Source organism: Phyllobates terribilis, unplaced genomic scaffold (assembly GCF_046119375.1).
Source record: "Phyllobates terribilis strain yellow unplaced genomic scaffold, ASM4611937v1 Scaffold_2__4_contigs__length_985480577, whole genome shotgun sequence".
Lineage (NCBI taxonomy): Eukaryota > Metazoa > Chordata > Amphibia > Anura > Dendrobatidae > Phyllobates > Phyllobates terribilis.
In genome coordinates this window covers 458,834,928-458,850,505 of record NW_027362762.1, presented here as the reverse complement: position 1 = coordinate 458,850,505, position 15,578 = coordinate 458,834,928, and the positions used below count along the sequence as shown (strand labels likewise).

At 41.6% G+C, this 15,578-nt stretch overlaps 1 protein-coding gene across 1 annotated transcript in view; it reads right to left on the bottom strand.

Moving 5' to 3' along the window:
* Positions 1–248: 248 nt before the first annotated feature.
* Positions 249–15,578, bottom strand: part of PTP4A2 (protein tyrosine phosphatase 4A2) — a 35,512-nt gene continuing 20,182 nt past the window's right edge. The window contains exons 2-6 of the mRNA XM_073665710.1: positions 12,138–12,826; positions 10,297–10,389; positions 5,528–5,658; positions 4,571–4,645; positions 249–1,977 (exon numbers count right to left, since the gene is read on the bottom strand). Of these exons, the coding sequence (XP_073521811.1) occupies positions 1,869–1,977; positions 4,571–4,645; positions 5,528–5,658; positions 10,297–10,389; positions 12,138–12,233 (504 nt within the window). The 5' untranslated portion in view covers positions 12,234–12,826 and the 3' untranslated portion in view covers positions 249–1,868. The remainder of the gene's footprint in view (positions 1,978–4,570; positions 4,646–5,527; positions 5,659–10,296; positions 10,390–12,137; positions 12,827–15,578) is intronic.

Below are 15,578 nucleotides of genomic sequence, written 5' to 3'. Positions count from 1 at the left end.
CTTTCAGTGAAGAAATTAGTTGCCTGGTTTTTATAAAATCATTATTGGATGTACAGAGACCAAAACTTCTAATGATTATTTTATAAAAACCAGGCTACGGATTTCTTCACTGAAAGCATGTATTAAATCAGTATACCAGCTTCATTATGGCAAAACCTTTAGTTTAATATGTATAATCCTGATGACTGATTCTATAATTGTACATGTGAATATAAATGGAAAAAAAATAAAAATAACAGACTAAAACATAGAATGTGTAAAATTTTATTTATCATATTTCATGAGATCAAGGACATTTCTAGCACTTAATGTTACACTTCAATCACCTCTGTCCTGGCACCTCCTTCAGTCACCATATCTTTGAAGCAGGTAACAGAGTGGAAAGTTACATTTGACATACAATTAATTGACCCCTGCATGACATATTGCCTCACAAGTGGGAATAAAGGGGGTTTTAGGCACAAAATTTCCCACTTGTCTGATATACAAGGGAGAAAAGTAGTTACAATTCTTATTGGGCATAGTTATTGTATAAAATATGCAGCCAGCTTGTGACTCGACCACACGACTTCTTGTGATATATAATAGGCATCACTCCGTTGAGACTTTTGAGCAGCAATATATTTTCTTTCAAGTCCATAAAGGTTTTTAAAACAGTGAAAGTATACACTGCAGCATTAAAATTCATGTATTTGCACATAAGATACAATCTTGTATTCACAAAGGAACTGGGGATAGGAGGCTGAGGCACACGTATTCTGCACTGTCTACTGTATGCAACCGCCCAGTCATTTCAGGCAGTGCTATAGGATTGCGTTCCTGATCGGGAATATTACAGCAGCTTTCTGTCACTAACCACAACGGTCTTAATAAAGTGAATTACTTTGTGCAGTTTTACCTTCTCTGCAATCTGAATGTGACCCCACTAAAAATTATAACAAAAACAGACTGCACACTATCTAAGGCGGGCTACAAATAATACATTTGATATCTGACATTAGCTGGCAAATCCAAGAAAGGAAGGAAAAAAAATGGACATCTTAATCAGAAATGCATCCATGTTTTGGCATCAGCCTTTAATTAATGGCATTTTGAGTTGACTGAAACTGTGCTGCAGGAGAGGGAAGATAAGAAGACTTACTTTAGTTGTTATTTGGACTATTAGCTGCCATAGAAAACACAGATAGCAGAGGATTTGGCTTAAGGCTAGAGGCAGTGTTCAGACAAAGCATCATTACAGCCGTGGTGGCAGCAGAGAGATGTAAAGGGCCCTGAGCAGCACTGATGTTCATCTCCATCACCTGCATCCCTTACTTTGGATCATTTGCTGTAGACAGACTAATGTTTCTAAAATTGGCTAAAAACAATGACCCACACATATAGGAGCTCACTTATCTGCACCTGAGCGATAAAGACTTCAAAAAGGAAAAGAAAAAAAAGTCAGTGTCACATTCATTTGGTCCAGTCAACTTCCCCAGTATCCTCCTGCTTTACCCAAATACAAGTGTTTTTGCATGTGCTCTGTATTTACTCGTGTCCTTTAAATACAAGTTGGTGTCCCCTTAATTATTAATACTTGAGCCAGGATACATTGAAGTCAACACCTGAACGCTATAGTTTTCCCCAGTTACATCGTGACATTAAAGGTTAATTGCACATGAACTTATATTCTTTCCCCTGTCCATCTTCTAAATGAAGCCTGTAGAGAAACAGATTTTGATTTTTGTTGCCTATTGTGGCACTTATTGTAGTTTTGGATTTGATGGGACGGAGGTGAGACCAGTCTGCTGATGTTTAATCATTATTTTCAACTTGATCCATTGCCAGGGTCACAAGAATCTGGTCAACCTGCTTGTTTTCATTCACCTTTATTGCATACAACAGTGACCATTGGCATCCTTGAATCGCAAGCGCATCTTGGGCCGGTACTTCTCCAGATAAAGCAGCTGTTTGGAGTTAAACGCTCCTCTTCTTTTCCTAGTGGTATAGAAAAATACAAAACTTTAGCAAGTTTTATACACTGTTCCCAACAAAACACAAATCAGCTAAATGGATTCTAAAGCTTATTTAACATGTTTGAAAACTAAAAAGAGAACCTGTCACCAGGTTTTCCCCAATATAAACTTTAGCCACCACCTTTAAAGGTCTCTTTTACAGAATTCTAGTAAGCTGAATATACAGTGGGGAAAATAAGTATTTGATATACTGCCAATTTTGCAAGTTTTCCCACCTACAAAGAATGGAGAGGTCTATAATTTTTATCATAGGCACACTTCAACTGCGAGACAGAATCTAAAAAGAAAAACCAGAAAATAACATTGTATGATTTGTACATAACCAATTTGCATGAAATAAGTACTTGATACAATAGAAAAACAGAACTTAATATTTGGCACAGAAACCTTTGTTTGCAATTACAGAGGTCAGACGTTTCCTGTAGTTCTTGACCAGGTTTACACACTGCAGCAGGGATTTTGGCCCACTCCTCCATACAGATCTTCTCCAGATCTTTCAGGTTTCAGGGCTGTCGCTGGACAATATTGAGTTTCAGCTCCCTTCAAAGATTTTCTATTGGGTTCAAGTCTGGACACTGGCTAGGCCACTTCAGGACCTTAAACTGCTTCTTACGGGGCCTCTCCTTAGTTGCCCTGGCTGTGCTTAGGGTCACTGTCATGCTGGAAGACACAGCCACGACCCATCTTCAATGCTCTTACTGAGGGAAGGAGGTTGTTGGCCAAAATCTTGCGATTCATGACCCCAGCCATCCTCCATTTGAGACGGTGCAGTAGTCATGTCCCCTTTGCAGAAAAGCACCTGAAGTAGGAGGTTTCCCCCACCATGTTTCACAGTTGGGACGGTGTTTTTGGGGTTGTACTCCTCCTTCTTCCTCCAAACACAGTGAGTGGCGTTGAGACCAAAATAAAGCTTTTTGGTATCATCTGATCACATTACCTTCTCCCATGCATCCTCTGGATCATCTAGATGGTCATTGGCAAACGTCCAGGCCCATTTGAAATGTGCTGTGTCAGCAGGGGGGCCCTGTGTGCCCTGCAGGATTTTAATCCATGATGGCGAAGAGAGTTACTAACGGTAATGTTGGAGACTGTGGTCCCAGCTCTCTTCAGGTCATTGACCAGGTCCTCCCGTGTAGTTCTGGGCTGATTTCTGACCCTTCTCAGAATCCTTTACCTCACGAGGCGAGATTTTGCATAGAGCCCCATACTGAGGAAGATTGACAGTCATCTTGTGTTTCTTCCATTTTCTAATAATTGTGCCACAGTTGTTGCCTTCTCAGCAAGGTGCTTGCCTATTGTCATATAGTCTATCCCAGCCTTGTGCAGGTGTACAATTGTCCATAGACAGCTCTTTGGTCTTGGCCATGGTGGAGAGGTTGAAGTGTGATTGATTGTGTGTGTGGACAGGTGTTTTTCATACAGGTAACAAGTTCAAACAGGTGCAATTAATTTGAGGTGATGAGTGCACAGTAGGAGGGCTTCTTAGTTTTTCTTTAACAGGTCTGTGAGAGACAGAATTCTTGCTGGTTTTTAGGTGATCAATACTCATTTCATGCAATAAAATGCAATTTATTAATTATTTAAAAATCATACAATGTGATTGTTTTTTATTTTTAGACTTTGTCTCTCACAGTTGAAGTGTACCTACGATAAAAATTACAGACCTGTCCATTCTTTGTAGGTGGGAAAACTTGCAAAACCTGCAGTGTATGAATTACTTATTTTCCCCACTGTATGTCCCCAGTCCCCTCTGCACAAAAAAGACTTATTATCCCCTCATACAGTGCAGGCCGATGGAGTTGCCACTCTCTTGATCCAGCGCCTCTTTTCTTGTCCCTGTCCTCCTGCTTGTTTCATGTGGATGACGCGTCCTACATCATCCAGTGTATCCCCTTAATCGCGCTCGTTATCAAAGTAGCCCAATTCGCACGTGCTTAGCTTCCAGGTTATCGGCACTCTTTGGCCTTTCCTGACGTATGTGCATTACAGTACTTTGAAGCACGCCTGTGCAGGAGCACGATTGGGGGGACACTGTGTGGATGACATAGGACACATTACCCACAAGAAACAAGCAGGAGGATGGAGATTGCGACGAGTGGCGGTGCCGGATCAAAACCAGTGATGCCCATTGGACTGGATCGCATTGTATGGGGGGGTAATAAAGGTATTTTACGTGCAGAGGGGATTGGGGAGTTACATACAGCTTACTAGAATACTGTAAGGCCTTAAACGGTGGTGGCAGTACTTTATATTGGGTAAACCTGGTGACAGGTTCCCTTTTATAAAAGCATTTTCACAATAGAGATATACAAATAAGACAGCTTCTATAGAATATACTACTTATGAGTGGAATATACTCATGACTTGGTGCTGCAAGTCCAGTTTTCCAGACAAACGTTCGCTCTCCTATATAAGCAAAGCACGTCTGAATAAAACGGTTTAACAAGCAGCTTTTGCAGAGCCTTGTTTACCAGGAGCGGAGGTCTCCGGAGGTAAAGTCAGAGAGCCAGATCGGGAGGGAAGAAGAGAGCGAGTCTGTTAATGAGCTCACTTACTGCCTGATAAACTGCACAGCATCCTCGTACTTCATCCCGCATTCAATCAGTGCTAGAGCGACCAGCACAGGGGCCCTGGAAGGACAAAGTACGCAGATTAGTTATGTGTGCAATTCAGAGACGGGATCCTCGGGGCTTACCAGTGGTGCACGCACCAGAAAAGCATGATTAATTGGATTAAAACCAACAGTTTCATCACATCATGCACCCACTGCCAGATCTGCCCATAGCACTGTGCAAGATGGCTAAAGCTACACGTTTGCTCTTAATGTGCCTCACTGACCTTTTGGAAATTATTTGCCGGAATCTAAAAAGTAGGTCAAGTAATGCAGTACCGAGTGAGCTAACTTACTTGTATACTGCCAAGGCTTAAAGTTATTTGCATACTTTACTCCAGAATAGATTATTTCTGCGAATAAGTCCGGCTGAAGTGAAAATAGGCATCAAAACCAGTGTACCCCGAGCCCACAGCTCATAACCTGCCGTTCTCTTCATTCCTGCGGCCAGACACTTTATCATCTGCATCCTACCAAGCTGCCAGTCTGGGTCCTGCCGCATCCCCTTCTATAAGCACTCACGGCCCTCCATGCCCAGAGGCCGTGCCCCCCAGCTCCAGGATAATAAGGGCTGTATGCTAATTACACAGATCCATGGCACACCAATTAGCCAGAACAAACAGACCAGATGCTGCCTCATTTCTTTTACTGATATTATTTTACAGAGCGACAATACATAGCAGCTTGGGGGCACAAAAACAGCAAAGAAAAACAAACAAAAACAAGGAGGCCAATTAAAAGTGGCACGAAAAGATTACATGGGGCTATAAAGAGTCAGTTTGCGGATTCACAATCATGGGTCTTCTACTGCTATACTTGCCATTTCTGCCTTTTGTAAATGTTGTGGACGTTTGGAGAAACGCCAATATACCTAGGCAATATGCAGCAGCAATGTCCTCACCTGCCCAGTCCTGCCACACAGTGCACTGCAATGCAGCAACCGGGTTCTTCACGAAATTTGTTTTTTAAGAGATTTAGCCAGTCATCCACTATTTGTGTAGGAGGTGGGGCTCCATCATCAAACGGCCAGTCCTAAATGGAGAAAGTGACGATTAGTAGGCAAGCACAAAGAAAGCAAAACAAGCATCAGCAATACACTTAAAGAAACCTTTCATGTCCCCAAACACTATTACCCTGCAGATGAGCCCTATATCTGCAGGTTAATAGCGGTACAATGCTGGCCAGCAATTTTACTGAAAGTTACAGCAGAAAATTAACTTTATTCCTCCCAAGAGCCGCTGGCTCAGTCACACAAGTGTGCCCGGAGTGGCTACAGTCATAACTGACAGCATTTTTGAACGGCAGCTGTAAGCAGGTCCGACCACTTTAATGGACAGCTCGCGCAGCAGTAAATCGGTGAAGAGCGAGCTGTCAAAGTGCCGGGGCGTGCTTACAGCTGCCACTCACTGGGTACCTGGCAGTGTCTGTAGCAAGTCGCACATTCAGGGTGGCAGCTGAAAAACACCAAAACACCATTAACCTGCAGATTAACCCTAAGTCAGCAGGTTAATATTTGGGTGACCCAACAGGATCCCTTTAAAAGGGGTTCTCCGTCCACTTTGGGTACAATTTTTAGTTCTTACTTCAATGCATGCAATTGGGGCTAAAAATCATTATTGCAGATTGTGTTTCATTAAAAATATTGCACCGTTTGCCTTCTATAGTTTTAGTATTTCACTGTCTAGTGCTGGCTGCACAGTACATTAATGAGGTCAGCCAGTATCTTTGTTACCCGACGTGCTGAGGACTATAGGCACTTGCTATTATACAAGTATGACCATTTCTCCTTTGCCTTGTTCGTGTGGCCTTCCCCAAAGACTGACCAGCACTTCTGTCCATAAAATGCCTGCCGGTGGAGAAGCATGTGCCTAGGCCTGTCCAATCAGCCTCCTCCAATTGTAAAATGCCTCACATGAGAAAGCTGCTTTTCTATTGGTGGAGGCTGGTCAGGTCTGGTCATCAGACACTTTATGGACTGGAGAGCTGCGCAGTTTGTGAGGAAGGCTGTACTAACAAAGGCAAGATACTGATCTAGTTGTAAATGTACACAAAACTAAAAGTAAATTAAAAAGTACAGTAAGCGGCCAACACCTTTAAGCATAAGGACAAGAAAACAGCCCTCAGCAGAGTACCCCATTTAAAAAATTACTCCATTCTTGAAAAATAATGGCATATCACTAGAATTAAAAGGTCCATAGTGCTGTGACCCTTGAAGTGTGTTGGAAACTGCAGCTGCCCCATCCACTATGGCACAAGAGTGCAGGGAGTGGGACAAAAAAGGTGAAGATTAAAGCGCAACTGTCAGTTTAATTTTTATTAAATAATAATGTAGAGCAAGCGATTTTAATCTTTCAAATATACCTTCTAAATAAAATCTGAAAGAAAACCTTTAAAACTTTCTAGAAGATGTCCCCGTGTGGTTTCTGAACCAAATCCGTATTTGGTCCACACACACTGAATACAGGGTGTAGGCGGAGACTACGCAGCACGCATGCTCCTGGCTGAATCCCATGCACTGTCAGTCAGTGCATCAGCAGTTTACCTTAGTCTGGCACACAGAGCTCCAGCTCTGTCAGCTGTTGGTTGTCAGCTGCTTCCTGTGTGCTCAGTGACACTGGCACTTCACAGTATTATTCTGTCAGCTGCTGGCTCCTGTGCTTCCTGTGAGTGATCACAATTCCAGCAAGTGTGCCTCTGGACGATCTACACTGAGAAGTGCCGATGTCACTGAGCTCACAGGGCAGAAGGAGCAGTGTGGTAAACACTGTGGGGAAGTGCCGATGTCACCGAGCTCACAAGAACAAGCTGAGAGGGCAGAAAGAGCAATGTGGTAAACACAGAGGAAGTGCCAATGTTGCTGAGCTTCTTCCTCTCCTGTGTGTCTGTGCTATACACTGAGGAAAACTGCCGATGTTACGGAGCACACAGGGAAGGAGCTTTGTGCCCACAACCAACGGCTGACAGAGCTGGAGCTCTGTGTCCAAGACTGAGGTAAACTGCTGATGCATTGACAGTGCATAGAATCCAACCAGGAGTACGCACCCGCTGTAGGCTCTGCCCCCATCCTTAAGAAGCTGTATTCAGTGTGAAGAACTGAATACGGGTCTGGTTCAGAAAACGCATAGGGGGGACATCTTCTAGAAGATGTTTTTAAAGTTTTCTTTCGGAAAATTCTAAGATTTTAACAATCACTTGCTCTACATTTAATAATAAAAAAAAAAAAAAAAAATGAAAAACAGTTAAGCTTTAAATTTAAGGCCAACAAGTCACTTAATGGGTATAGTGAGATATGGCTCCGTTCAGTGTTTTGGCTTGAAGGGAATCTTGTCAGCAGCTTTTTGCTATGTAATCTGATAGCAGCAGATCCCAGGGTTGTGTCAGTCTCATCAACTTGCTGTAGTTTGAGGGTGTTGAACTTTAATTCTTAATCCCTTTAATTCTTAGGCACATTCTGAGAATAACTGATAGTGTAGTTACATGACTATTGACTTCACTGCATGGATGTGATATCACAAGGACAAGTCATTATTGTTGATAAACTACCGGGGCAAACTTCATACCGATTTCTTTTTTTCTTCCCCCCCCCCCTTATCATACCTTTTATTAAAGAGTTAACTGAAAATGAAGGTGCCACATTGCTGGTTTAGCTCAGTGAATGCAACAGTTTTTTTGTCAACATACTTTTAAGTATATAAAAAAAAAAGTTCTAATTATGTTCTTAACCCCTTCATGATATGGCCACCCCCCCCCCCTTCTTCCAAGACCCATAACTTTTTTTCTTCTTTTTACATCAATATAGCCTTAGGAGGGCTTTTTTTTTGAGAGACGAGTCGTACTTTTGAATAACACCATTCATTCTACCACAAAGTGTACTGGGAAAAAAAATTCCAAGTGCTTTGAAATTGCAAAAAAAGTGCAATTTCACAATTTTTTTTTTTTTTTAAACCATGTCCACTATATAGTAAAAACCGACCTGGCAATATGATTCAGTATGAGTGCACAGACACTAAAAATATAAAGTTTACATTTTCCAAGATATGGGGCTGTGTGATGGCTTATTTTTTTATGTCCTGAACTGACATTTTTATTGATACCATTGTGGGGTAGATATGATGTTTTGATCGCCTCTTATTGCAATGTTGCAGCGGCCAAAAAAACAAAACGTAATTCTGATTTTTTTCCATTACACCGTTTACCGATGGTAAATTAATCCTAAGTATATTTATTGCTTTATGTTTAAATGGGGCGTGATTTGATTTTAAAAAACAAATTTCTTCCACTTTTTAATGGATTTAATAGTCCCCTTAGGGGACTTGAAGCTGTGATCATCCGATCGCTGCTTGAGCTATACATAGCAGTGCGTAAAAGCACTGCTATGTAAAGCTAAAATCACGATCTCCTACAAACTCCAGCCACGGGCCGGCGTTCACAGTACGATCGTAATGACAGCCATGGGGTCTTCAGCAGACTCCCAGCTGTCACTACAACCTATTGGTGCCCCGTGATCATGTGACAAGCGCACTAATGGGAGCATGGGATGACTCACCCACCCTTGCCAGTGCATAATAAATGCCACTGTCAGACTGACAGGGGGATTTAACAGGTTAACAGCCGCGGGTGGTGCTCCGATCCACCGGCGGCTATTAGAGACACTCGATGGTTGATTAAATCAGCCGTCGTTATGTGTGGGGAAAGATGCAGGCTCTGTTTGCAAGTTCGTATCAAAAGGGACACGACATATGATGAAAATTTACGTCGCATGTCATGAAGGGGTTAATATATCTTAAAGCAGGCAGAATTCAGTTTTCCTGATACAGAGTTCCAAATCCCCTGCATATACATATTTAGAACATAAGAACGTGCTGCAAACAGCCACTACTAGGAGCTTACTGCTGTTATTAACAAGTTCAACGTGTAAAGCAGAGTTCGCTTGTTGTGGTCACTGCAGAAAAAAACGCATTCATTTGTTCTGATTTTCTGGAAAACCATGGCAAAAACAAACTAGCACGTGACCCAATTTACTTTCAAAAGCTATCACAATACTTAAAGGGAATCTGTGACCAGGTTTTTGCTACATAATCCAAGAAAAGCATGATGAAGGGGCAGATACTCTGATTCCAGCGAAATGTCATTTACAAGGCTGTGTTTAGCAGTTTCAATACAACAAGAGTAATTTCAGCAGATCACCACTACAGGACAACTGGCCTTGTGCCTCCTGGTCCAACTACGCCCCCAGCCCCGATTGACAGCTCTGTCACTATACAATGTACAAATAAATCTGTGGGGCGAGAGGGGTTATACACCGCTCAACATCTGAGCTCTGCTAGATCTGCAGCAGAGAAAACTGACTATTACAACTACTGCACGCAGTATACGAAATAATACATCACTGGCATCAGGGTCTCTGTCCCTACATCATGCTGCTGTCAGATAACATAGCAAAAAACTTAACAGATTCCATGTAATATTCAATTTGACATTAGGACTGTAGCATCAGCTTCTCTTCTCCAAACAAGCAATAAAGAAAGAATGTATTAGGCCTCACTATAACTTTAGCTGCTCAATGCCAAATTCCACATCAACCCTGTAAAGAACTTTAGCACATCTGCATTCTAGTCTTGTATTCCAAAATGGTTTAAACCCACAACAAACTGAACAGGAATTACTCACGTGCACTTGTATCCCTTCCTTCTCTACCGGAGCCTTGTCATATGTGGCTTCACAAACTCTCACAAGAGTGGTGACTCCATATTTCTTCAGCTCCTAAAAAAGAAAAAAAAAAAACACCTATCAATTTACAAGACTCAATCATAGAATGTTTGACACGTCTATATTCATTGAACAACAATACTTATATGAAGAATAAATTGAAAACTTTGTAACAGATCTTCTAAAATTTCCCATTCTTCACCACCTCTTTCTTCATCCCATATGCACTGATCATTCACTATACCAAAATCACTCCTCAGTGTAGCAGAGATCAAGATGGACTAACAGGTCACAGAGATCAGGTATAGCTACTGCCAATATAAATATATGAAGAGGGAGTAGGAGCGTAAACAAACACAGACATTACTGCATCTTCTACCTACAGCAGTGTTGGATTCACAGCTACACTGCTTATTACTCCTCTAGAATGTTTTCCATACTGGTGTAAGTTAAGGATTGAGATAGAGGATCAGGATCAACTTTTCTCTCTCTGTATGGGAGTGATCAGTACAGAAGACAGGGAAGATGAGGAAATAAGTCGGATTAGTAGAGAAAAGCATTTCCCGATATCAAGACATATTACAAAATTTCTTGTCTTCACTTGCACTGATGTAAAGTTGTTTTTCATTTGAAGGGACACTTTAAAGCAACCATGCTATAAAAACAACTCACAGTATTAGCACGTGCTGTCATCTCAATTTGCAACGTTAGAAAAAACTCATTATTGGAGTTTAATAACTGCTTCAATTTAATTCTCAAAGAAAAGCATCTACCAAACCATAAACCACATTCAGAAGCCCTCCATTACATTTCATGTGGATTTAACCTTAGCTTTTCTAGGTAAATGTTTGGCTTGCTTTATGCAAGTGCCTCTCAGCAGGTACAGTAGTAAATCTACAGTGCCCACATTAAGGTCAGGCTGTAATCCAGATCATCCTGCAGATTAGGTTTTGTTAAACGAGTTGTCCACTACTTTTTAAATGTCAGCTGACAGCTTGCAGCGCTCATGTGACTGTTGCCATGCGAGCCCCAGAAGACAGCAGATATCGCTGGACCACCACAAGTCTAAGTAGTGAGTATATGGGGTTTTGTCTTTTACATAAGGCACCATTCCATTTAAGAAAAGGGTTGTCCAAATAGTGGCTTACCCCTTTAAAGGAGAATTAGTTAGGCAATCAGTGCCCGCACAACAGTAATTAGAGGCAAGGCACTGTCTGTATATAGGGTCCTCTTACTTTTTAGAAGGCTTCACTGGCTAGCCTAATCTGTCCAAAGTTCTCAGAAGACCATTTCATAAGTGCATCTATAGAAAAGGAGCACTTATCCAGTGGCTAGGTGATAAAGGAATATTCCAGTTTTCAACAATTTACAAAGTACTAAAATCAATTCAGTGCCTGGTGTAAAAACTAATGCTAATCATCATAGCAATCTCTGAACCAGCCAAAAATGGTGGAAAAGGTTTAGCTCTAAAGCCTGAAGAATTGAGAATGCAGCTCTGGACTAGAATACTGACTACGGTAACTCAATTACATTGCTGTAATTTCCCCGCGTATTCACAAATAGGAAGTTAAAAGGATGAAATCTGGAGCGAAGTAAAAAGCCATTTACACATTAGATAGCCATGAGTGGTCTGACTTGCTCTAAAAGTCTATAGTAATGCGTCAATGTAATGAAGATTTACCCAGCAATTATAAGAACACAGCGGGCAACTGTCCCTTGCTCTGACAGAAATAGAGGTCAATTCGGACGTGCCTCTGAAACATTCAGTTACCCCAAGAAACCCGTTGTGTACCATTACATACCTCTGTGAACTTGTTGAGCGTGGCATTAGTTGGATTATGGGTGATTAGAAAACGCATACACTCATAGGATATTTCCACTGGAGCTGGACGGTTCATTGTGACAGGTTTAAAAAAATAAGGTTTATTTAAAAAGAAAAAAAAAAAAAAATCCAAAAAAATTCACAGCAAAATCTTAAAAAATTCTAAAGAAAAATATATATTTGCAGGTGAAAAAAAAAAAAAAGTATTTTATTTTTTATTGCAAAGTCCCAAATGAGAGATGTTTATTTCTAACAGATAAGCACTTTTGGGATGCAGAAGAGCATCCAAAAGAAACCTCTCACATTATTTCTGGGAGGGAAAAAAAAAAAAAAAAAAGGACCGAAGAATATATTGATATATATTGCAACCAAAAAGGTCTCTACTACAGTGAGGCAAACATTAAAAAGATTATTTTGCCTTCAAAATTCTTCCTTTAAAAAAAGGAAAAATTAAGTAGTGAAAAAAATTCGGCTTTGAGGTGGGATAATAAATAGGAACTCCCATATGCTTTTCTGCAGCTGACAAGAGACTGGAGGGGTGGCTTTAGGGTGACAACCGAGAAGCCGCTCAGCTCACTTGTCTGCACCAACGCTGTGCTGAGCCTGGCAGTATTCTGTCCACACACGCTGAATCGCCATAAATGTTGGACATATATTCCAAGAGTGACCCTGAAAGAGAGAAATGCAAAGACAACATAAGAAAATAAGTAGGACGTGATCTGTTATGTATGCAGAGCTGGTCACAATCATTACACATCTTTATATTCACATTAAATAGAATACACCACAAGGAGCCGGAGGAATCGCGTTTCACGCGAAACAGCTGTCGCTCGTCTCTGCTTTCCCAGGTCCGCATTGTGTGCATGTTCCCTCACTAAAGATGCAGTTGTGAACAGTGGCGAGTGCCACTCTCTTGTCCACATTGTATATGTGTGCTGATCCCAGTTTGCAGCGGCCGCTCGCTGCACACAGGATCGCTCAACACAGCCAACGCCACTCAGGAGCGGCCATACCATTGGTACAAACTGTGCAGTCGCACGGTGGCTTAGGTGGTAAGGACGCCCATTTACATCTTCTGTCAGACATAAAAGGGGTTAATTATAAAGAACTGCAAAGGGGCTATATACAGTTCATGCACAGGTACCCCCTTTCTGTGTGTGTCTGCCCCTACCGACAGGAGAGGAGGATGCGTGCGCACTCGAACACTGAAGGAGCTGAGCACACACCGTATCAGCTGCTTTCAGATCCTGTGTACAGCATGTAGCCACTGCTGTAGACCGTACGGGGGAATCAGAGGGAGCCCACACACAGACATTGTGTGAGCTGTCCGATACTGCAGTGTCAGTATGTGCCGGGCTGAGAATTCAATACAGGCATTATAAACTACCACTGTCAATCATAAGGAAAGGTGCAGAGGATTGTAATTTATAGGGCAACATGGTGCTCCAAGCATATGGCCACGCCAAGGGTGCACCAAAGCCTCCATCCTCCCAATTTACATATTTAACAAAAAACAGTTTATGGGAAACAAAGGAAGTAAAATCTGATTTTTTTATGGGAGTCAAGTCCCCTATATGAGCTTATAAATGTTTTAATTCACTTTTTGGGGGTGACAGGCTGTTTTCAAAAGTGTCATAGGCAGAATCATCCATCCTTTGTTGCATACTACACGATTCCCTACTGCTCTGGACGTGACAGGAGCAGAAGACATGTGCATTGAGATTTTCGTGAAATGGGTCTCCATGGTGGGGCAGCGGCACACAAGCTTAGTGCCAGCTGTCAGGAGTGGTATAATGCATGCCAACACCTAACTCTGGAGCAGTGGAAAAATCAGGTTTTGATTTCTGTCAGTCTAATGGTAGTTGTCTCATAACTATGGTGCTCATTACTCCTGCTCCATGGACAGTGGACAAGTTTTGTAGGCAGTTCGCATGGAGGATCTTGATGGCACAAACTCATTTACTAGCCGATGATGTGGTAGGCAAAAGGTGGTTGGCTTAGGTTTAGCAGATTATATAAAGCAATAAGTACAGGAACACTACCAAACCTTTTTTTAAACCAGAAACCTTGTCCACATCTGTCCATGTTCTGTCTCTACCTTTGCAGCTCCTCCATATTGAAGGAAAGGTGGCTACACCGCAGTACCAGACAGACCTGACCGGGCTGAATTCCTTCTTTAACCTTTAATTGGTCACGTGTATGCACTACTCGTGGACACAACTCAGTTTCTGAAAAGCAAAGCACATTAGAACAGCTATATATAACCTACAAAAGATGTCATCTAAGAAAAGAAGAACCACCCAATGTACAGTAAAAGCCCTAAAGGGAAGAGGAATTAGAAGCAACTGATGTGAAGAGGTCCTTTTATCAGTAACCACCCACCAGAAACTCTGAATGGAACATCTAGAAAAGTCTCAAGACATGGTAAAAGATAAGGGTCACCATGAAGAACCTGCACAGGACAGATATAGAATGGTATCCGTACTTCTCAGGGGCATATCATATGACCTATGATATAGAAGAGCGACAATGCTACAATTAGAATGTAATAGGTCAATGGCAGCCGAGGAAGTTAATGATTTAGTAGGTTAGCGAATAGGCCGCTTACGGCCAAGACTTTACTAGACTGGCTCGGAATCATGTTGCTGGACATGGTTGACTTAGCACCCAGTCATTGTGCTGTTTGTCAATGAGCTTCCGTGGTTAATAAGATTCCAGTGCATTACATACTTGTGTAGTCTAAAGGGTCAGGCGAAAGGCAAAAACCCAATCGTATGAACTGGGTAATCGAAGAATAGCATGTATAAGTTCTAGAGACAGAAGCTAAAACGCACATGAACAGAGCCCAAAGCCGAGGATTCCTTCAGTCTACGTCACGCATACAAAAGGCTTTTCTGTGAACACATCTTATAGTGGCCCTTAAGATTTGAGAATTTATTCTACATCGAGACTTGTTATTATGTTTCGTGCACTCTTAAAACAGATGGTAGATCCGTGAAAGCAATCAGTGAGCTATAAAACTCTGCTGTAATGTCCAATCATCTGAATACGTTCATTTTATAGAGATGAACCTGCTGATTCAGGTCCTTCTCACTTGGGGCAATTCCTCTAAACTAACAGTGTCAGCAATAAATAGAGTAAAGGCAAATCTGGAATATGTCCTACATCTGCCAATGGCATATAATTATAAGATTCCAGTTTCATTCATAGCATTCTATAATTTTATAATACACACATTACATTGCTGCAAACTAAAACAGTAAGAAGACAGACAGATTTCCAAGTAATGCCAGTCTGTGTGCAGGGATGGTGAGAAGGTGTTGACCAGTCTCCATTTGTGTAAGTTAGAAGAACATTATTGTATGATTAATACATAGGGTATATATAGTTGTGCTCAAAAGTTTACATAACCCGGCAGAAT